Source organism: Diabrotica virgifera, chromosome 4, assembly GCF_917563875.1.
Source record: "Diabrotica virgifera virgifera chromosome 4, PGI_DIABVI_V3a".
NCBI lineage: Eukaryota > Metazoa > Arthropoda > Insecta > Coleoptera > Chrysomelidae > Diabrotica > Diabrotica virgifera.
The window spans coordinates 59,634,029-59,657,519 of record NC_065446.1 but is presented as its reverse complement, the minus strand read 5'-3'; the positions used below and the strand labels follow the sequence as shown (position 1 = coordinate 59,657,519).

Here is a 23,491-nt window from a genome sequence, read left to right as displayed (position 1 = left end):
GAGATTTGGGAGAGAAAAATATTGAGAAAAGCTTTTGGTGGTATAAATGAGGATAACGGGGAATGGCGCAGAAGAACAAACCAGGAGCTAATGGAGATGTATAATAAACCTAAAATAACTCAGAAAATCAAGGCACAGAGAGTTAGATGGTTGGGCCATGTTTTACGAATGCCACAAGAAAGAAACGTCCTAAGAGTTTTATCAGCAGGAGAAAAAGGGAAGAAAATAAGAGGGAGACCACCAAGGGAGTGGTTTGATGCCGTCCGGACTGACCTAGAAGAAATGGGTACAAGAGACTGGAGAGGACAAGTACAGGACCGCAAAAAGTGGAAGAAATTAGTCAAGACTATCGAAGCCAAGGGCCTCTAAGGCCTGTAGGGCTGTTATATATATAAGATAATACTTACTTACTTAGTCATAAGCCTTTCTACCTTTAGGTGTAAGACTGGTAGAGTTAGTTTGGCATTATAGCCTCCATGCTTTCCGATCTTGTGTTTCTTGAGTTTCTTTTACTTTCCAATGTCAATCCTTGACTGCTAGTACTTTTCCTTGATCCAAACTTGTACATGTTGCCAGACAACCAATAACTCAGGGAATTAGAATACCCAGTAAATCTTATAATTTTCCGAGTTTGTTTGTTTATTTTCTTGAAAAACCTTCATACGATTGAGTTGTGCCCATGAGAACTTTTTATCAGGATGCTTCAAAGATTATTTCCCAAAGTATGAACAAAATCCACTGGGACCTAATTTCCATAAAGTTTGTGCGAGTTACTTTTGACAGCTCTTTGAACTAAAAAATAAATCAATACCCGTTGTCATTTATAAACAAGTAATTAGGCGAGGAAACGACGCATTACACCTAGAAATTTTGTACAGTAGGATGAATCGTCATGCAGCTTTTTGCATTCCATTCAGGAGATTGTGATTCAGGAAATTTTGTAAATTAAATTGATCTCCGGCAGATGACAATTTCCATAAGAAAAATGCATTTAAAGAGCATCTCGAAGAGATGGAAAATTAAAAATTGATAACTCTGATATAGATGGAAATACTGAATTCAATTTTTAAATACGGGGGCTTTGGAGGTTGCTAAACACGAATTTCATTTCGGAAATGGGCTCCAAGATACCTGGTGCCCAGAGTAGAACTCGTTGCCTGGAGTTTTATGTTAAAATCATTCAAAATCAATCGATAACTATTACTCAGGGGTTTTGGGAGTCGCTGGGCACGAACTTCATGTCTCGATGACATCGACAGAGAGGAACTCATCGCCTGGAGTTTTTGGTTATAATCATTCAACATCAGTCAATAACTGTTTTCGAGGTCGCTGAGCACGAATTTCATGTCGGCGATGATCTCGAAAGTATCGGGTGCCTATGGTGGAAATCGTCGCCAGGAGTTTTATGTTATAATCAAAATCAGTCAATATACATTATTCGGGGGGTTTTGGTGGCCGCTGAGCACGAATTTCATGATGGCGATGGTCTCCGTAGTACCTGGTGCCGCTGGTTGAAGTCGTCGCCAGGAGTTTTATGTTAAAGTCATTTAAAATCAGTCAATAACTATTACTTGGGGGTTTGGGGCCGCTGAGTACGAATTTCATGTCAGCAATTGTTCTTCAAGCTACCTGGTGCCCAGGGTGAAACTCGTCGCCTATAATTTTATGGTATAATCATTTAAAATCAATCAATAACCATTACTCGGGGTTTTGGGAGACGCTGAATATGAATTTTTCATTACTAAACCATGTAACTCGGTGAATATCGTCGTCAAAAATTCGTGCATAGCGACCAGCAAAGCCCTTAACTAATGGTTATTTACTGATTTTGAATAGTTATAATATAAAACACCGGGCGATGAGTTCCGCCCTGGGCATCAGGTAGCTCGGAGACCATCGCTGTCATTTAATTCGTGCTAAAAGACCACCAAAACCTCCCGAGTAATGATAACTGACTGATTTTGAATGACTATAACTTAAAACTCCAGGCGAAGAGTTTCACTCTGAGCACAAGGTAACTTGAAGACCATCGTCGACATAAAATTCGTGCTCAGTCACCCACAAAACCCATCGAGTAATGGTTATTGACTGATTTTGAATGATTATAACATAATACTCCAGGCGGCGGGTTCCACCCTGGGCACCAGGTAACTTGAAGACCGTTGCCGATATGAAATTCGTGCTCAGCGTCCCCCAAAACCCATTGAGTAATGTATATTGACTGATTTTGAAAGATTATAACATAAAATTTCAGGAGACGACTTCCAACCTGGGCATCAGACACATCAGAGACCATCGCCGTAATGAAATTCTTGCTCAGCGGCCCCCAAAACCCCCCGAGTAACGGTTATTAACTGACTTTAAATGATTATAACAGAACACTCCAGGCGACTAGTTCCACCATTGGCACCAGGTACCACGAAGACCATCGCCGTCATGAAATTCGTACTTAACGACCACCACAACTCCCGAGTAATGGTTGTGGACTGATTTTGATCATAACATAAAAAACCAGGCGACAAGTTCCACCATAGGCACGAGATACCTATGAGATCATCGCCGAGATGAAATTCGTGTTCAACGACCTCCAAAACCCCCGAGAATAAAAATTGAACTCATTTCTGTTAGTATTTCCTTAGTTCTAAATGTTTAATTTTCCATCTCTTCGAGATGCAATTTAAATGCATTTTTCTTATGAAAATTTAATCTTCCGGAGATCAATTTAGTTCACAAACTTTCCAGGCACTCTCCTGAATCGAATGCAAAAAAAGTTGCATGATGATGCATCTTACTGCACAAAATTCCTAGGTTTTGGGCTTTTTAGTGCTTCGTTGCGTCGCCTAATTTTACAAGATTGAAGAAAAGAAATGAGAAAACACTACAATCATTCCAGAGACTCCTACAAGAAGTTATTCACAACTTGAAAAAGAGAAAGGTCAAAAGCTCTCATCCTACTTAACAAAGAAAACTGTGTAGCAAACCCATCAGCAGGCTTTGGTTACTTATACTGAAAGCAGAAGTCAACAATATGAATATACTAACAATAGCCGAATGAAGAGCAGACCGTCAAAAATTTCATACTTAATACACATGCAACACACAACACAAGTCATACCCAATTCAATAAAAGCCTGAAAAATTTTATTTAATTTTTTAATTAAATTAATCACCTAAATTGGTTCTAAAGAATATTGCCAAATTTGAATTTGATAAGGGAGTTCATTTTAATTTAAAATTTGATTTTTTCAATAGTAGGGGAGCAAAGTATGCTGAATGTGCAGTCACTCGAGCGTGATGGGATCTATTGGGTTGTAAATAGTAGGTCCTAAAACCAAAAAATGTTAAGTAAAGTTTTCCGTTTTAGTGGGCACTTGCCAATTTTTAATTTAATTTTCCATTTCCAACAATCGTGTTTTCCGATTATAACGCCATCTATCCATAATTCGAAAAAATGTTTCAAATAAAAGTTACTTATTTTTACGTAAGTAATCCGAATCTGCAATAAAAAATGGCACAAATTAAGTTAATATTATTTAAAATTTCTAATTCTAAATTTCTTTATTAATTAAATTCTCTTTGCTCGTATTTAAGATTTTAAAGTAACCCCCACCCAACCTCCGTGGGGGTCGTGTTTGATGCCATTCGATAGATTTGTTAAAAATATTGAATAAGTGTATTTTACAGTTTTTCGACTTGATGTTCATTTCGCGAAATATCGCGGTATCCGTATGTAAAATATTAAATTTACCCCCCACTCCTCTCCGTGGGAAGTCGTGTTTCGTACCATTCGATAGATTTTTAAAAAATATTGAGCATATATTTTTTAGTTTCTCGATCTGTCATTCATTTCAATTTTTAACTTATTATATTTTTATTTGACGTTAATATCATTCTAGATATCCTCATATTTTGAAATAAAAAAAATTCCCTATATTTTAAGAATAAACAATATATTCTGAAGTTGATGTTTAGTAAAATACCGTGTATAATGTGTAATTCCAAGCAGTTTTACGCTAATGACGTCGACTTTGCAAAGTAACAAGACACTTACTCAACATACACACTACACATGACACTATTACTCATGTTGTGACTGGGTGAATAACAAAAAGTCCATGCCATAAAAAAAATAAAAAATAAAAAAAAACTTCATGTTTTTGTTAATTGTCATTTTTGACATTTTTGACCTGGGGTCATTTTTCCCCCCCTTGGTCATCCGTGTAACAAAAAAAGGTTGGTCATCGGAAGGCTAACTACTGGACGTTTCGATTTCCACTTCGGAAATCGTCCTCAACATTAAAATAGAAATTAGTTTTGAGAATTCTGGGAAAAATGTCATACCATGATTTTTTAGGTTATGTGTACTTGTACTTTTCAAACAACTGAAATTATGGTCTCGATCTTATATGGACTGTAGCAATATGTGGTTAAAAAACATGGTTTTAAATAATGTTACAATCGAACCCGCTTATTGGAATAGCCTTCGTGCCAAGCCAAAATATTCTGATAACCGGGATATTCTAATAACCGATTAATAATGGCTACTAGAAACGCTTCGGGTCCTAAAATTTCTATTCCTTAAACCAGGATATTCCTTTAACAGGTATTCTAATAAGCTCGTTCGACAAAATTGCCCTAGAGGTATCAAATTTTGTGTTTATGTTTTTGTGTGATCTGTATCGATTGTTGTGGTAGGGGAGTCCAAGCGGAGATTTTGCAGTTACTCGAGCGCGTTAGATTATCATATGGGGAGGAACCTGGTAGCCTGCAGATGTACCTCTACCATATATTGGCTCTTAACACAGGGGAGTTGGTTAAGGGGGACCCGAAAAAAAAACTATCCTTAAAAAAACTCGAAATTGTAGATTAAGATAAGGTAAGTTAAGTACATGCAAGAGAGCATATATTTCAAAAATCTGACGATTTGGTCCGGGTCCAAGGAAATGGGTGAGTTTCAAAATTTCACAAGAAAAAAGCGAATATTTCGTGAAATGAATGACAGATCGAGAAACTAAAAAATATATGCTCAATATTTTTTAAAAATCTATCGAATGGTACCAAACACGACTTCCCACGGAGAGGAGTGGGGGGTAAATTTAATATTTTACATACGGATCCCGCGATATTTCGCGAAATGAACATCAAGTCGAAAAACTGTAAAATACACTTATTCAATATTTTTAACAAATCTATCGAATGGCATCAAGCACGACCCCCCACGGAGGTTGGGTGGGGGTTACTTTAAAATCTTAAATACGGGCAAAGAGAATTTAATTATTAAAGAAATTTAGAATTAGAAATTTTAAATAATATTAACTTAATTTGTGCCATTTTTTATTGCAGATTTGGATTACTTACGTAAAAATAAGTAACTTTTATTTGAAACATTTTTTCGAATTATGGATAGATAATTCGAAATATATAAATATATAATCGGAAAACACGATTGTTGGAAATGGAAAATTAAATTAAAAAATGGCAAGCGCCCACTAAAATGGAAAATTTTACTTAACTTTTTTTGGTTTTAGGACCTACTATTTACAACCCAATAGGTCCCCATCAAGCTCGAGTGACTGCACATTCAGCATACTTTGCTCCGCTACTATTGAAAAAATCAAATTTTAAATTAAAATGAACTCCCTTATCAAATTCAAATATGGCAATATTCTTTAGAACCAATTTAGGTGTTTAATTTAATTAAAAAATGAAATAAAATTTTTCAGGGTTTTATTGAATTGGGTATGACTTGTGTTGTGTGTTGCATGTGTATTGAGTATGAGCTTTTTGACGGTCTGCTCTTTATTCGGCTATGGTTAGTATATTCATTTGTTGACTTCTGCTTTCAGTATAAGTAACCAAAGCCTGCTGATGGGTTTGCTACACAGTTTTCTTTGTTAAGTAGGATGAGAGCTTTTGACCTTTCTCTTTTTCAAGTTGTGAATAACTTCTTGTAGGAGTCTCTGGAATGATTGTAGTGTTTTCTCATTCCTTTTCTTCAATCTTGTAAAATTAGGCGACGCAACGAAGCACTAAAAAGCCCAAAACCTAGGAATTTTGTGCAGTAAGATGAATCGTCATGCAACTTTTTTGCATTCGATTCAGGAGTGTGCCTGGAAAGTTTGTGAACTAAATTAATCTCCGGGAGATTAAATTTTCATAAGAAAAATGCATTTAAATTGTATCTCGAAGAGATGGAAAATTAAACATTTAGAACTAAGGAAATACTAACGGAAATGAGTTCAATTTTTATTCTCGGGGGTTTTGGAGGTCGTTGAACACGAATTTCATCTCGGCGATGATCTCATAGGTATCTCGTGCCTATGGTGGAACTTGTCGCCTGGTGTTTTATGTTATGATCAAATTCAGTCCATAACCATTACTCGGTAGTTGTGGTGGTCGTTAAGCACGAATTTCATGACTGCGATGGCCTTCATGGTAACTGGTGCCAATAGTGGAACTAGTCGCCTGGAGTGTTCTGTTATAATCATTTAAAGTCAGTTAATAACCGTTACTCGGGGGGTTTTGGGGGCCGCTGAGCAACAATTTCATTACGGCGATGGTCTTTGATGTGTCTGATGCCCAGGTTGGAAGTCGTCTCCTGAAATTTTATGTTATAATCTTTCAAAATCAGTCAATATACATTACTCAATGGGTTTTGGGGGACGCTGAGCACGAATTTCATATCGACAACGGTCTTCAAGTTACCTGGTGCCCAGGGTGGATCCCGTCGCCTGGAGTATTATGTTATAATCATTCAAAATCTGTCATATACCATTACTCGAGGGGTTTTGTGGGTGACTGAGCACGAATTTTATGTCGACGATGGTCTTGAAGTTACCTTGTGCTCAGAGTGAAACTCTTCGCCTGGAGTTTTAAGTTATAGTAATTCAAAATCAGTAAATAACCATTACTTAAGGGTTTTCCTGGTCGCTATGCACGAATTTTTGACGACGATATTCACCGAGTTACATGGTTTACTAATGAAAAATTCATATTCAGCGTCTCCCAAAACCCCGAGTAATGGTTATTAATTGATTTTGAATAATTGTACCATAAAATTACAAGCGACGAGTTTCACCTGGGCACCAGGTACCTTGGAGAACAATTGCTGACCTGAAATTCGTACTCAGCGGCCCCCAAAGTCCCAAGTAATAGTTATTGACTGATTTTAAATGATTTTAACATAAAACTCCTGGCGACGAGTTCAACCAGGGGCACCAGGTACTACGGAGACCATCGCCGTCATGAAATTCGTGCTCAGCGACCACCAAAACCCCCCGAATATTGTATATTGTCTGATTTTGATTATAACATAAAACACCTGGCGACGATTTCCACCATAGGCACCCGATACTTTCGAGATCATCGCCAACATTCGTGCTCAGCGACCTCGAAAACAGTTATTGACTGATGTTGAATGATTATAACCAAAAACTCCAGGCGATGAGTTCCTCTCTGTCGATGTCATCGAGTTATGAAACTCGTGCCCCGCGACCCCCAAAACCCCTGAGTAATAGTTATCGATTGATTTTGAATGATTTTAACATAAAACTCCAGGCAACTAGTTCCACTCTGGGCACCAGGTACCTTGGAGCCCATTGCTGAAATGAAATTCGTGTTTAGCAACCTCCAAAACCCCCGTATATAAAAATTGAATTCAGTATTTCCATCTATATCAGAGTTATCAATTTTTAATTTTCCACCTCTTCGAGATGCACTTTAAATGCATTTTTCTTATGGAAATTGTCATCTGCCGGAGATCAATTTAGTTCACAAAATTTCCTGAATCACATTCTCCTGAATGGAATGCAAAAAGCTGCATGACGATTCTTTCTACTGCACAAAATTCCTAGGTGTAATGCATCGTTTCCTCGCCTAATTACTTGTTTATAAATGACAACGGGTATTGATTTATTTTTTAGTTCAAAGAGCTGAATAAGACTAATAGGCCTGGATCCCGCGTCCCAAAACAAGTTTATTAATAGCAATCTGAAAAGTAACTCGCACAAACTTTATGGAAATTAGGTCCCAGTGGATTTTGTTCATACTTTGGGAAAATAATCTTTGAAGCATCCTGATAAAAAGTTCTCATGGGCACAACTCAATCGTATGAAGGTTTTTCAAGAAAACAAACAAACAAACAAACTCGGAAAATTATAAGATTTACTGGGTATTCTAATTCCCTGAGTCACTGGTTGTCTGGCAACATGTACAAGTTTGGATCAAGGAAAAGTACTAGCAGTCTAGGATTTTTTCCTGACTATCCAATGGCGACCTTTACTTTGACCTTAACCTTCAACGGACGTCATCTTCTAGAGTTTCGAGGGTTTTTGGCATTAAATTGATATAAACAGATTAATCAGGGGTTTTTGGGATCGCTAAACATGAATATGCCATCAAAGTTGACCTCCGGAGGACGTGGTGGACAGGGCCACTGCAAGGGACGTCATCTTCTAGAGTTTCGATGGTTTTCGGTATTTATTTGATGCAAATGAATTATAGGAGGGTTTTTTGAGGTCGCTAAATACGAATATGCCACCAGAAGCGTCTCCCGGAGCACCTGGTTTCCAAGGTCAATGAAAGGGGCTCCTGGAGTTTCGAGAGCCTTTGGTACTACATTATTGCAAAAGGATTAGTTATAGGTTGTTGGGGTTGCTGAACACAATTGCGTGATCAGCACAGAGATAGGAGCACCTGGTGGCTGAGACAGGTTACTTTCTGGAGTTAAAATTCTAAGAGTAATCCATTTGATTCCTCCATTTGATTTCTCCTAAACACCAGAAGATAACCTGTCTTAGGCACCAGGTGCTACTGTCTCTGTACTGATCACGCATTCGTGTTCAGCATCCCCAAAAACCTATAACTAATCCGTTTGCATTAAAGACCCTCGAAAATCCAGGAGCCCCTTCCATTGACCTTGGAAACCAGGTTCTCCGGGAGTCGGTTCTGGCGGCATATTCGTGTTTGGCGACATCAAAAAACCCTCTAGTAATTCATTTGCATCAATTAAATGCCGAAAAACCATCGAAAGTCTAGAAGATGACGTCTCTTGCAGTGGCCCTGGCCACTACGTCTTCTGGAAGGCAATTCTGATGACATATTCGTGTTTATCCATCCCAAAAACCCATCAGTAATCTGTTTATATGAATTTAATGCCAAGAACCCTCGAAACTCTAGAAGATGACGTCCGTTGAAGGTCAAGGACAAAATACAGGTCGCTATTGGATAGCCAGGAAAAAATCCTAGACTACTAGTACTTTTCCTTATATTTTGGCCCAGAACCTGCTCTAGGAGTACCTAAAACAATAATTAGGGGACAAGTCAGGGAATGGGTCAAAAACAAACACAAAGAATACTGGGGGAACGTACCTGGTCAGCGACACGGGAGGCCCTTAATAAGGGAACCCTCAAAACGGAGAGCTGAGGAACTAATAAAATTACATAGGAGTCAGCTCCGCATAATTACAGGTCTTCTCACGGGTCACTGTGCCCTAAAAGGACACCTGAATAGAATTGGGCTGTACGAAGGGAACCTTAACTGCAGACTGTGCAATAGGGGAACTGAAACAGCACATCATGTACTGTACGAGTGTGAGGCTTTGGATCAGAAAAGGCAGGCTATTTATGGACAACCAAAATTAAGTCCAGCAGAATATGCCACCCAACCCATGCTAGGGATGTACAATTTGGTACGTGGAACCAAGCTTGTGGATTGGGTGACATAAAAGGTAGGATGGTTGGCACAATAAGCCCATGAGGCTGCAGTGCCATCGGAGACATATGTCAGACGACCTCCAAAAAAAAAAAAAAAAAAAAAAAAAAAAAAGTACTTTTCCTTGATCCAAACTTCTACATTTTGCCAGATAACCAGTGACTCAGGGAATTGGAATAACCAGTAAATCTTATAATTTTCCGAGTTAGTGCCTCTATATCTTAAAAATCCTTCATACGATTGAGTTGTGCCCATGAGAACTTTTTATCAGGATGCTTCAAAGAGTATTTTCCCAAAGTATGAACGAAATCCACTGGGAACTAATTTCCATAAGGTTTGTGCGGGTACATTGTTAATAGCTTAATGGTGTCTAGTCGGACAAACTTTGATGTACGGGAATACTGGAACAGGGGAAGTTTTAATTGTTGAACAGGTTACAGTTTTCGAACGTCAGGCTACGAAAACGTCCCATATATTTTGTCGGAGACAACTTCCAATTGATTTGTTACCATTTCATTAAACTGTCATGCAAAAATCAGACTGCTATTTACCACCAATATAATTCCTGTCATTTGACATGTTCTACGTTACAAAATTAAAATCACGTTCCACAATTAAAACTTCCCCTGTTCCAGTGTTCCCGTGCATCAAAGTTTGTGCAACTAGACCCCGTTAAACTATTATCAAACTTTCAGCTTGCTATTAATCAATTTTTTTTGGTACGCGGGATCCAGGCGTATAAACAAAGACGACCTTTCTAATTAATTATTTACAAATACTGTATAGACATAGACTGTCGTAAATAATTCCTCAACAGAGACATTAAAATCAGACAACAAAAATAATTAATTAAAAATAAATACAATACCTTCATTATTCGGCCAAAGATTTCGATACCAAATTTTCATTATCATATTAATTGCTTGATTTTAATTATTATCACAATACGCTTCAGCACCCTGGTTGCGTTCCCGCTTTGACGCATCACTTTTGTATCTTGGAAGTTTTGAAAGCAAAAAAATAAGTAAAAAATATGAATAGAAAAGCCTGGGGCAAATTTAAGCCAGTTCGTAATTAAGTTTGCGTTATAGTTAAAATTTCTTTTGGAACTAAATTAACAAAAAATTGTGTGGAAACCTAAGTAGATATTATATAAAATAGTTATGAAATAATTATTGGTAAAATTAAACGAAGTCGATTATCACGACATAACAAATGCATATCTGAATCGTAAATTTGTTTTCACCCATTTTGAAAAAATGTGAAAACAGAATTATCCACGTCTGTCTGTCTGTCTGTGAACACAACTAGTCCAGAGAAATAAGATTTTTCTCGTGATACATCCCCCTCCAGGCCGAAACCAAAATTTTTGAGTAGTATGAACATCTATATTAATAACCTTTATGTTTCCTGCTGCCGATTTTGATGATATACATAGTTATAAACAAATGAAGATCAAAAAACGGTAAATTTTCGCTATTTTCGTCTATAACCAAGAAGTTAAGCATTTTAAACAAATTTGAGAGTAAGAAACTCATAAATCGTCTAAAAAATTTCAATATGAATTTATAACGGACGTATATCCCCATTCGTCCGTTACGGACTCTCCAGGCCTCTTCAGTGGGGTAACATGAACACTAGGGTGGATCGAAAAATCGAAATTTCGAAAACTGTTTTGGAATAGTGCGCAAAAGTTGCCAATCAATATTACAAACATAATCTTTATTTGAGTTTTTTCAAAAAAATTTCATCTTCTGCCCTCTACCGGGGGTTGAAAAAATAGAAAAAATAAAAAATTCGAACTTATGATTTTAATTGAAAAGTTAAGTAATAAGTACATGTTATTATTATAAAAATGATATCCAATTGAAATATTTTCAAAATACAGTAAAACCTGTCAGTAACGGCCACTAAAAATAAAAGAACTATTGGCCGATATAGAAAGGTGGCCGGTAGTGCCAGTTTTTGTAGTCTACATATAATTGGTTTGGAAAATTTTTAAACTGGCCGTTAGTACAGGTGGCTGATTTTGGCAGGTGGTCGGTAACATAGGTTTTACTGTATGTCATATTTATTCTTCTACCCACTTCCTACCCTCCCCCTTAATTTTGATTATTTATTGTTTATAGTCTTTTTTGGATTCAAATTTTGGCATATCTTTACGCGAATCAATTTTTGCATTGACAAAAGTGTCTCTTTTTTGTTACCCAATAACCGATGAGGATGCTTCAGTTACGAGCTTTAGGATTCTCTCTACAGATTGGGTGTGACAAGGAAATGTAGCGATGTCAATGATTTTCTCAGGAGATCCGGAAAGAATATTTTTCAAATCTTCTACTTTCAAACCTTGAAGCAATGGAGGGCAAGTTATTTGATTGTTTTGCCAGTCAATAAGATCAATATAGTCATCTGCTTCAAAATTAATTTGTGGTATAATAAAAGGTCGGATATTAGATGAATCATCATTATTGGCCTTAGTTTTTGCATTGAGAATGCGACGAAGAACAAGCTCTATTATATGCGGGCGAGTGTCATGCAGCATGCATAGCAGAAGATTTTCCGGATGTACAAAATAGGCATTTCTTTGAATCACAGGATCTATAACACTTTTAAAATTTTGTTCTAAGTATCTACTACGCTTAATTGTTTGTTACACATGCTTTGCACCATTCACACATGATGAATTGCATTTGATCTGAAACCATAAAGGAGCATAAACCGTAACAATAAATTTGGCCAGTTTCTTTAATTCTGATGTTGGATTTTCAGTACTGACATAAAGACGTAGAATGCGATTCGCCAACGTTAGCCATCGAGAATGACTCAGCTTTCCAGGGCTTCGGTTTAATAAATCGACAGAACATTCCCCTGTAGAAATTGCGACACAAATTTAAAACAAATATTTCTGATCGGCACTTAAGTCAATTAAATCTACTTCTGGTAACTCACAGTCAATAATGTCATAGTTTACAACCGGCATATTTTCGCACTGCAATATTTGTTTTCCTATAGTTCCTGCAAAAGCTCTTGGACCTTGAGTTTGACCGTCAAGATTTTGGAAAAGATACCTTAAAGGCAATTCATTTGCGTGAAGCTGACACACAAATCTTTGTAAATGGCGACCTAACTTTAACTCTAGTTGAGAAATAACACCAGTTTTTCTTCCCGTATTTACTACAGTTCCATCACATCCTACTACCACTAGTTCTTCTAGATTATACCTATAACTCTCTAAAAAGTTCACAATAATTTGACAAATGCTTAGGGTCGATCCAGAAAGGGGTACATGTGTGACCTAAAAATATGGAGCCTGGCTCTTGAACTAATGAAACATGCTCTTCGAGTGCGGTTCTTCTGTGGAGCTTGCCTTCAAGATTTTCGATAACGAAGGTTTTATCTTTTCTTCCGTAAAATATATGGCCTTCAAAGTTCAGGGGGAGTTTTGCATAAAACCTTTTCTTGATTGGTCTCTTGCTCTTCTCAGTTTGTTTCTGTCTGTTTGTTGCTAACAATTCCAAGGTCGTGTAGCACTGCAGTTGCCACAGCTGCTGCAGATCTATCCGATATCCATAGCGGTCACAGACTTTGGCCAAGGTAGGAAGTTTAAAATAATTTTGTGAACACTGCATTTCTGTACTGATATTGGCATGGGAAGTGGAAGGCAATTCAGGATCTATTTCTGGATCAGTTTCTAGCTTTCGCTTTCTTGATGTTATTGCAGCTTTCGTGTTGAATGGATTGTTTTAGCTGTTTTCTTTGCATCTCTTTTTCCACTCTTCTTGCCTTATTTGTCAACTTTAAGGTTTCTTTTAAATCGATATTTCCGTTAATCATTTTTCTAGGTCCTCTTTGATCTAGTAAAAACTCCCGTTCATTTTTAGGTACCTTTTTTCCCTTGTCGCAAGAACATTGTTCAAGAATTTCGCATTTGCAAGCGCTGATATCAAACAGACGAGTGTTCTCAGTTTGAAATTCCTGGACACATATACTGTAACTATCATTTTTCTTAACTTCCGGATACCTCAAAAGTTTTAAGTACTTGTCGTGATGAGTTTTTATTAATTGTAAAACACGTTTTCTTGTTATGGTAAGAATTGAAGCTTTCTGCCACACACTTAAAATTTTGTCAGACAGTATGTTAGATATCTCAAAAACCGTTGGTTCCTTCCCCGAGTTTGGAGATTTTAAATTATACCTTGTCCATAAATAATACTGTAAAACATGAGCTTTTAAAGGAAGTACGTTACCTTTAAAATCTGCAGGAACACCAGCTAATGGACACTCAATGTATTGCCTAGTATAACGTATCTTTGAAGAACTCATATTTTATGGCACGATCGCCGAAATCCACAAAACTGTTCAATTTTCACGACTAATTGCAAATTTAAGTGCGCCACGTGCGGATTTATAAACATTACTGAAGTCCAAAGTCCCAGCACCCCGCACCCCGAAGATTGGACTAATAGACTAAACAAACCAGGGCCGCCAGGACCGGGCTTCTGTTAATAATGCCAAAAAAATTTTTTTTTTTCGTTTTTCAAAAGCCTGTAGAGGACAGATGATGTAATTTTATCCAAAAGTCGTATAGTAATAATGCTTTCTTATTGTCGTTACTAAAGGTAAATTTTGGTGGGTATTCCAATTCAATGTGTTAATTTTTTTTATTTTGTGATTATTACTCCATTTTTTTTTTTTCGATTTTCAAAGGCCGGTAGAGGGCAGAAGATATAATTTTATCAAAAAGTTGTAAAAACACATTTTTATTGTCGTTACTAAAGGTAACTTTTGGTGGGTATTCCAAATCAATATGTCAATTTTTTTAAAATTTTGCGATAATCGATCCACCCTAATGAATAGGGATGGGAAAAACCTACCGGTTTAAACCTAAAACCGTTTTTTTACTTCGCAATAACCGGTTTTACCGGTTGTTTTTTTTTGTCCCGGTTATAACCGGTTTTTTCTTTTTAAAGTAAAAACCGGTTATTAGGTTTTTACGGTGATTAGGATTAGGTTAGGTATTATTTTGGATCCCAATCATAATTATTATTCTCAAGTAATTATTCCAAACAAAACCGTAATTCAAATTTTATTTTATTTTATAAAATACAGAAAAAAACTGAAAGTGCAATCTCACATCAGCCAGAAACAATTATTAAGTTATATTATAATATTTCCTTGAAAAGGTAATTGTAATTATAATATTGAAATAAGAAGTGATCTGGTTGAATTAGACGCAAACATCTATTTTTCACACTTAACTCTTGACATTGAAAGTGGGTTAATGACTTTTTCTGATTACCAAAAATAATGCTCTGACTATGAATATCAAATTACTGATTACAAATACGAATCCCCAATAATTTCGCTACGTTTTCAAAACGATACACTCGTACAGGAAGTATTAAATGAGTTAAAATGTACCTATTCTACAAATATACAAACGTGTTAAAAGTAATACATGTTCTTTCGATAGTACTAATCTTGATCATATTGATATCGAGTCGAATGGAGTATCGCAAACTAAAGTGTATTGTAAATGTAACTTTGTAACCTATTGGATTAAAAAACCGAAAACCGGTTTTTCCAAAAACCGGTTTTTTTGTCGGTTATAACCGCCAGGTTAAACCGTAAGCAAAAAAAAACCGGTATAACCGAAAACCGGTGTTTTGTCAAAAACCGCCATCCCTACTAATGAACACCTCTGAATCGAAACGAAACCAAGCATCCTATTTAATAGGGGAGTGCATTTAGATTTTCACTTCGGAAAAAATCAAACAAGATAAAACTTTCTGTAATTTCATTAAGAAATATTTAATAAACAACATATCAAAAAGTTCTACTCGAGAAGTGGGTGCTTCATTTTTTATTAAACAAATGAACTACGCAATTAGATGTTTTTTTTAAATAACTCCGAAAATATAATTTTTAGAAAAAAACTGACTTCACCATTGAAAAACTCCGAAAATTATACAAAAAAAACCTTATACAAAGATTTTTCTCAAATTAAATCTCTAGCTTCTGTAATTTTTTATTTATAACGCTAAAGTCACCCTTCTCACACACATTGGCGCACTGTAAACTAGCGTTGGAAGAAGTGCACGGTTGAGTTTTTTTAATGTAATTCTTTAACTAATGGATCAAAAGAAATTTTACAAATTGGACATGAAAGAAGATGAAATAAGCTATCTTATGGTTGTAATAAAAGGAAATAAAATGTATGGACATAAGTACGGTGTGGGTGGAAAATGAGCCTTACATGAATTTTGTTTAAAAATGATTTAAAAATGTGTAACCAATACAATTGTACTCATAAATCTCTAAAATTTGCACAACTTACCTCTCAATAACCTTACTAAACGATATTTTGTTTAAAAAAAAATCTCAAAAATTTAATTCAAATAATACGATGTCTCAAAAAATGTAATTTTTGAAAACTTCGTAGTTTTACAGAATTCCCACCATTTTAAGACGGTATTACTCAAGTTTGAATACATCTAATACAATTTTTTTGATATGTTTTTAAAGTTTAGGATGTAATCTTAAAAAAACATTAAATTGTTATAGTTTAAAAATGAAATAAACAATTTCTTTTTGAGAAAAATAAGAAAGATAACAAAAATGTAATACAAAAACCGAAAATAACCAGCTGAAAAATGTATATACAGAGTGATCAAAACTTTTTGCTGTAAAACTTACCTAAAATACATTTAATAATAAGCTTCAACAATAATAAATGTTCAACAAAAAAAAATTTTTTTAGCTCATACAGTATGTCTGCGTAACTTGGAACCTATTGATAACTTTTTTAATATCAGTTTTACTAAAAAAAGTTATTCTTTATAAAATACTCTGCATCGTATATAACATAAAATGCAACCATCAAATATCAAATTTTGTTAATTTTGTACGAGGTATGTAAAAAAATATGAATTTCACTCAAGAGTAAAGTACCTTTATATTTCACAATATCGAAAATTTTTATAAAGAAAAGTTGTTTGGAATTAAACTATGTTCCAATATGTAATTATATCCTTCTAATCGAAAATTTGTTTTTTTTAATATTGTTTCAAATTAATTATACACATCATTAAATTTTCACATATTATTTATGATAACTGTTTTATTATTAATTTTATGAAGAAAGTTATTCGTCATAAATAGCTGTACATGGTCTAACACTTAATTTGCAAATATAAAATATTATATTTTATCAATATTATACGAGGTATGTAAAAAAATTATATTTCGCGCAATAAATATGTACCTTTATAGTTCACAATATTTCGATTAGAAGAGTGTAATTGCATATTGACACATCGTTTTTAATTCTGAACAACTTTCCATAATAACAATTTTCAGTATTATGAAAAATATAGGTATTTTACTCATAACTGAAATTTGTTTGATTGGATTCTACTTCTTTTTCATTTAAATATCCGCCATTTTGGATCCGCCATTTTGAAATTTAAAATTTTTAATCTTTAATTCAGATTCAACAACCTGTTAAAAATAAAGACAATAAATGTTTTAGAAAAATGTTCTTTTTAGAAAATCCGTATTTTGGATCCGCCATTTTATAGTTTATAATGTTAACATTTAAGTTAGGTTTATCAAAGCTCTCAAAAATAATTATATGTAGAAATACATATATTTTGTAAAGAAATTATTATTTTACAACTATTTTTTAAGTTAGCCGCCATTTTGGATCTGCCATTTTATAATTTAAATTATCAAAATTTGATTCAGGTTTAGCAACCTCTCAAAAATATCCACATATATATAAACAAACACGTTTTATAAAAAAAATTCGGATTTAACAACTACTTTTTAAGGATTTTTAGGAAAAAATCCGCCATTTTGAATTTGCAAATTGTAATGTCAGATTCTGGTTCAGCATAATCAAAACTAAAATAAAAACATTTTTATCAAAATAAAATGTTGAATTCACCCATATTCGTAACATTATTTATACAAAACAATTGTTATTGTTTAAACAATTAATAAACAATTAGCGGCGAAATGTGTGAGTAGAACTTTTTACTTTAACATATTTATAAACTAACAAAAACAGTTTTAGAAAAATATAACCTTGTTTGATTTTTTCCGAAACATTGTATATTTTCGTTCTAATTGCACTCCCCTATAAGCAGACTTACGGAAATAATTATGTACTGGACGCTACAGCGTCCGATACGAAGAATTATTTTTATAATTCTGCTTAAATAGGCAGCTTGGTTTCGTTTCGAATTAGAGGTGTTCATGTTACCCCACTGAAGAGGCCTGGAGATACCGAAACGGACGTATGGGGATGGTGGATCATCTCTGAACTGAAATGAAAGATAGGCTGTTTTTAATTGTTTATTTTACTCATATTTTGAGTACACGGAATCAACTTCGTTGGAATTTTTCCTAGACGAATAGACAGAATGTGACTGCATATTATATAGTCCCTTCCGTCTCCTTTATTCGTCGTCTTCTAGCCTTATAAATTGTAAAAGGTAGAGATTAAGGATGTAACCAGAAAGTGGTTCCACGAGAATTTTCAATAGTAGGTAATACCCAGTGGCGGCTGGTGACTCAAAAATTTGGTAGTTCTGCAGTATTTTTTGGTTTTTTTTAATTCAATATCTTTTAATCGTTGTATTTTACAACGAGGCTTTTAGTTTGATATTTTACACCATATATTTATTCATTATATATCTATTAAAAAATAATAAAGAACTTACCGATTTTCTTCTTTTCAAATTGAAGATAAATCCAATTATATCAAAAATAGCAATGGTACATTATGGCACACTAGTAATTGTTTTATAGTTTATGTTTTTAGTAGAATTTTATCGATAAATACGCGAAAATAAGGAATGCAAACGAAAAAACACTACAAACAAAATCGCCACAACAATAATTGCATTATAGGGTCTTACGAAGTAACTACACACAGAGCCAAATATGTTATTTTTTTTATAAATAAGCTCGATTCGTCGATTTTTTTTTAAAGCAAACTTGTCTATAACTTTTTCATTAAAGTTTGGTATTTCTTTTATAAGTGTTTTTTCTACTGACAACATGGTTCATGCTACAAGTCGGTCTTCAGTCATGGAATTTCTCAAGAATGTTTTAATCCGTTTTAAACTCGAAAAGCACCTTTCAGCTTCTGCGGTACTCATGGGCACTGTAATTAAAATTTGAAGCAATTTTACAGTTTCTTGAAAAGGCTCTGTTAAATTATTTTCAATTAAAAATTTTAAAAAAGGTATTGCCCCATTAATGTCTCTACAGTCTTTTCTAAAATAAATAACAGATAATTCAGTCTTCAAGCGCTCCCTATCTAAATTTGGATATGACGCGCAAGTCAGGCTTAAATTATCATCTGGGAAATTAGCACAATAATTATCAAATTGCTCAGGATAAAGCAATGAAGTTGCAAGTAGGTGATTTTTAAAAGCAAATCTATCATTTGCACAATTTATGATTATATCACAAACTTCGATAGATGCTCTCCGATGATCTACTGGACTGTTATCCTTCCGTAACCTTTTAGTTGGTAATGGTTCAACGCATAAACTAGAACCTTGGTCAATGGTATCATCTATTGAATTTCTAACTGAATTCATGTATCTTTCGAAATCTGTCACCTTTTTATTGATTTCCAAAGGATCCGTTTTAGTCTTTTGAAGGGCATTATACAAAACGTCTACTTGTGGCATTATGCGATGGAAAAATGTTAACTAAAAAACAAAATTTTGATCCACTAGTATTCTTCGAATGGAAGACGCTGAACTACAGACAGCTGCCTTATCAAACGATTCTTCTATTTCTTCCATACATTCGATAAAAGAAGATCGATGTTCAAACACAATATTAACAGTTCGAATATTGAAGTTCCAGCGAGTTGGAGCGCCATGAGGAATTTTCTTTTTGACGATTTTATCTAAAACTGCCACTCGTTGTGGCGAATTTTTAAAAAAGGTAGGGATTTCATTTAAATTTCCAAAAAAAAGTCTAACTTGAGAGTTTTCGGAGCAAGCCTTAGACATTATTAAATTTAATTGATGCGCGTAACAGTGTACAAAATGAGCAAATGGATATTTTTCTTTGATTCTGGCTTGAACTCCTGCGTGCTGTCCACACATGACCGCTGCCCCATCATAACTCTGAGCAATTAGTTTATTATTTGAGTTTTTCAGGATAGGATCCAAAACACCCAAAATGTTTTTGCTTAAAGTATCTGCATTTAATTTTGAAGGTACCAAATATGTCCAAAATCGTTCTACCGGTGCTCCATTTCGACACTATCTAAATACTAAAACCATTTGTGATTTTGCTGAAATGTCTGTAGTCTCGTCGACCATGACAGCTAGATATGGAGATTCCCGAATTTCCTCCAAAATTTTATCCTGGCATAATTCCAACATGCAGTCCAAAATATCATTTTGAATTTCTTTAGAAATGCCCTTAAAAACCGTCGATTCTTCCAAGTGTTGTGCTAAAGTTCTATCCAATTCAGCAGTAAAATTTATGAGGCCGCGAAAAATTCCAGGATTGTCGGATGTTTGTGTCTCGTCGTGTCCCCGAAGCTCCAATTCGACAACACTACAAAATTTTATGCAGTCTATAATTTTTGAGAGAACATACCTATTTTTTTACAGCTTCATTGAATTTTTGAATATTTATCCAGTATGCAGAATCTAACTGTTCTTTAATATTCACGGAGCCTAATAAAGCATATTCCATTTGATTATGCAAATGATGCTTAGAAGTTTCGTGCTTTTTTATTTTATCACTTAAATGTACTAAGTCTGTTACACCAACTTGCGTCCATGACTTATCACCTCCAAAGAGTACACAAGGAAAACAGAAAAGAGCGTTTTTTCTGTTGCAGCCACATATCCAAATATTTCTCGTATAAATATCGCAATTAAATTGCCGTTTGTAATTTTTCCCTCGGCTTGATCCTTCTTTTTCGATTTTAATATCCGGCAAAGGACGTCCTTTGCATTTTAATTCTAGTTTTTCGTCATAAGAATATTTAAAGAATCTCTTAACATTAATCAAATTATAAATAACATCCATCCTGAACAGCACTTTTATTCTCATATACTTAATATAAATACCGAATTACGTGCAGGACAACTTATTTTAACAGTCGTCGCGTCGCGATCACCGATTATTTAAAATTACAATAAACGTAGGTTTGTACACACTAGTTCGAACTGCGACAAATGCAGCTCAAATATTGCTTTCAGTCGTCGCCTGAAAAGTGTAGGCGACGGTTGAGCGGGTGTTATCGGGAATATCTTTAACAGTTCACAGCTCGGAGTAGCACCGGTCCGGTCAAATAAGTGGGACTTGCTATCGCCATGAGATGCGACGGACGACAGATTAAAATAAAGGCGGCCATGCACGAAAACCATCTAAATGAATTTAGATTTTATAAGTAGTGATATTTTTTATTTAATTTTCAAAGTAATTTTGTTTGGATTATTTTGGTGGTTCTGCAGCTCCGCAGCACTTATATACCAACCGCCACTGGTAATACCACTAGTGATTCAATTTTCGCGATAAGTCTGTCGATTTACTTTTAAACGAAACTGAGTTGCTTGAAAACACCATGAGTCCGTAGGACGAGTGGTGTTTTCTTTAAGCAACTCAGTTGACTTTAGAAATAAAAGACAGACTTATAAAATAAATTAAATCACGAGTGGTATTTTATTAGACTATTTCACGAACAAAGTGATAGGTCAAAAATTCAGTAGAATGAGAGGAAGGAATTTAATAATAATACATTTGATCTAGGTAACCCAAATCTACCCATTTTTTGAATAATTCACAATTAAACAAACTGGAACATGAAGTAAAAACCACTTCTATGTAAAAGGTATATTTACTAAAAATTTTTAGAATCCCAATGGATTCAATAAAATGAGTTCATCAGAACGTTTTCAAACCTATCGGTCCATCATCAGTGATCTAAAATCAAATAAGTAATCCCACTATTAAAATTAAAAAGATGGTTGAAATTGTGAAAGTTAAAAAATGTGGTTATGATTACTTACTTGAATACTTGCAAAATAGCCCCAGAACCAAACAATGGTTGTGATTATAAATAAATCTACATTATGTTGAAATAAATTTAAAATGGGAACATGGTGAAACTCTACCCGAGGACCCAATCAACCATCTTCGGTCAAAGATGACTACTAAGTGTCAAAGCTATGTAAGGAAATGCTTGATGTGACATTGACAGTTAAGGAAGAAGGTAGTCGATTTTCTAGGAATTTTAAAAAACAAAGTCATGATCCAGAAGAAGATATGTTAAAGCTTTAAATATCTGAAATTGTCTGTTAATTAAATCTATTGTTGTTTAAAATTAAAAGATAATGTGTTTTACAAAATAAAATTATTTTAACTGTAGGTAACTACAAATTGACTGTATCAAATAAAATTAACCTGATCAAAAAATTACAATATGATAAAGTGAGCTGATTAGTAGTAATAACAGAAATAAAATTAAATAAGTGGTGTTATAGAAGAAGTTTTAAATTTTGAAAAGGGATATTATTATATCAAGAAATTTATAAGTCCACAGCATGTGTATTGATGGTTGTATAGGTAGTAGGGAAATTATTGTTTGGATGTAGGTGAAAATTAAAAAATTTTATATAGATTGGAGTTAGGATTAAGTCAATCTGATAGTAGAAAATGTGATTCAGGAATGCAATTCTTATGGAAAAATTTTAATGAAATTGAGAAAATTCTTGTGACAAACTGGTGAATATGTAATTGATAATAAATAATTGTAGGAAAAACAGGTTGCCCAGTTGATACAAACTAAAATTTAATTAGTATAGAAAACAATAGGTGTAATGAATGAAATATAATTAATAAAACAAAATTAAGAGAATGAATATTGTTATAATTTGATTAAAGAATGACTGAGTTTAACTGTGATTAAAGAAATGAAGTGATGAAATGTTAGATGTGAAGATAAAAAATATATTTGGAAAAGGTCAAAGACAAAAAGCAAAGGAGTGTGATGTAGGATCAAAGCATAGGTGAAATGAGTGAAAGAGAAAGATTGGAGAGTTGGGTATGAGGGTTGAACTGAATGAAGAAAAGAAATGAAAGAAGTGTGAAAAGAGGGTATGGTAAATTAATTAGGTTTTGATTAAGAGGAGTTTATGTGGTTAGTAATGATTAGTATGTGTAAGGAGTTTGGAGCCAGTAAGGGAACGAAGAAGATAGTTGACAGTGGGTAAATAGGATGAAGAAGATAGCAGATAGGATAGGAAAAGGGAAGGTATAACAAAGTAATAGGAATTATGAAAATAATTGACGGTGAATGGGGACAAAATTGCGGTTAAGGGATGTTTGTCGGTTAACACAATTGGGATTTTTCTTTAGGTCTTTGACAATTTCCAAATCCTCGTATAAGTCTAAACGGAGTGTATTTTTTTGTTGAATGTTGTGTATCAACTGGACCCCATCAGGAATCTTAAGTTCGTGTTTATTGACTTTTAAATGGTGTGAAAAAGCTGAAGTGGTATCTCTCTTACTGTGTTCTGCCGATCGGGTGGAAAGAGATCTATAAGTTCTACCAATGTAGGTAGCATCGCAGTCTGAACAAGAGAGTCTGTATACCCCACTACGGCTCATGTAATGGATAGGGTCTTTGGTGTTAGTTAAGCTTTTATTGAGGGTGTTATTGACTTTAAATGAGATTTTGATGTTATCACAAGAATTAGAAATGATTTGTTTGACTCTTTCAGATAATTTGGA

At 34.5% G+C, this 23,491-nt stretch overlaps 1 protein-coding gene across 1 annotated transcript; it reads right to left on the bottom strand.

Moving 5' to 3' along the window:
• Positions 1 to 13,396: 13,396 nt before the first annotated feature.
• LOC126883579 (uncharacterized) lies at positions 13,397 to 14,035 on the bottom strand. The gene has a single exon (XM_050649227.1). The coding sequence runs from the start codon at positions 14,033 to 14,035 to the stop codon at positions 13,397 to 13,399; it is 639 nt and encodes a 212-aa protein (XP_050505184.1).
• Between the last annotated feature and the right edge of the window lie 9,456 nt (positions 14,036 to 23,491).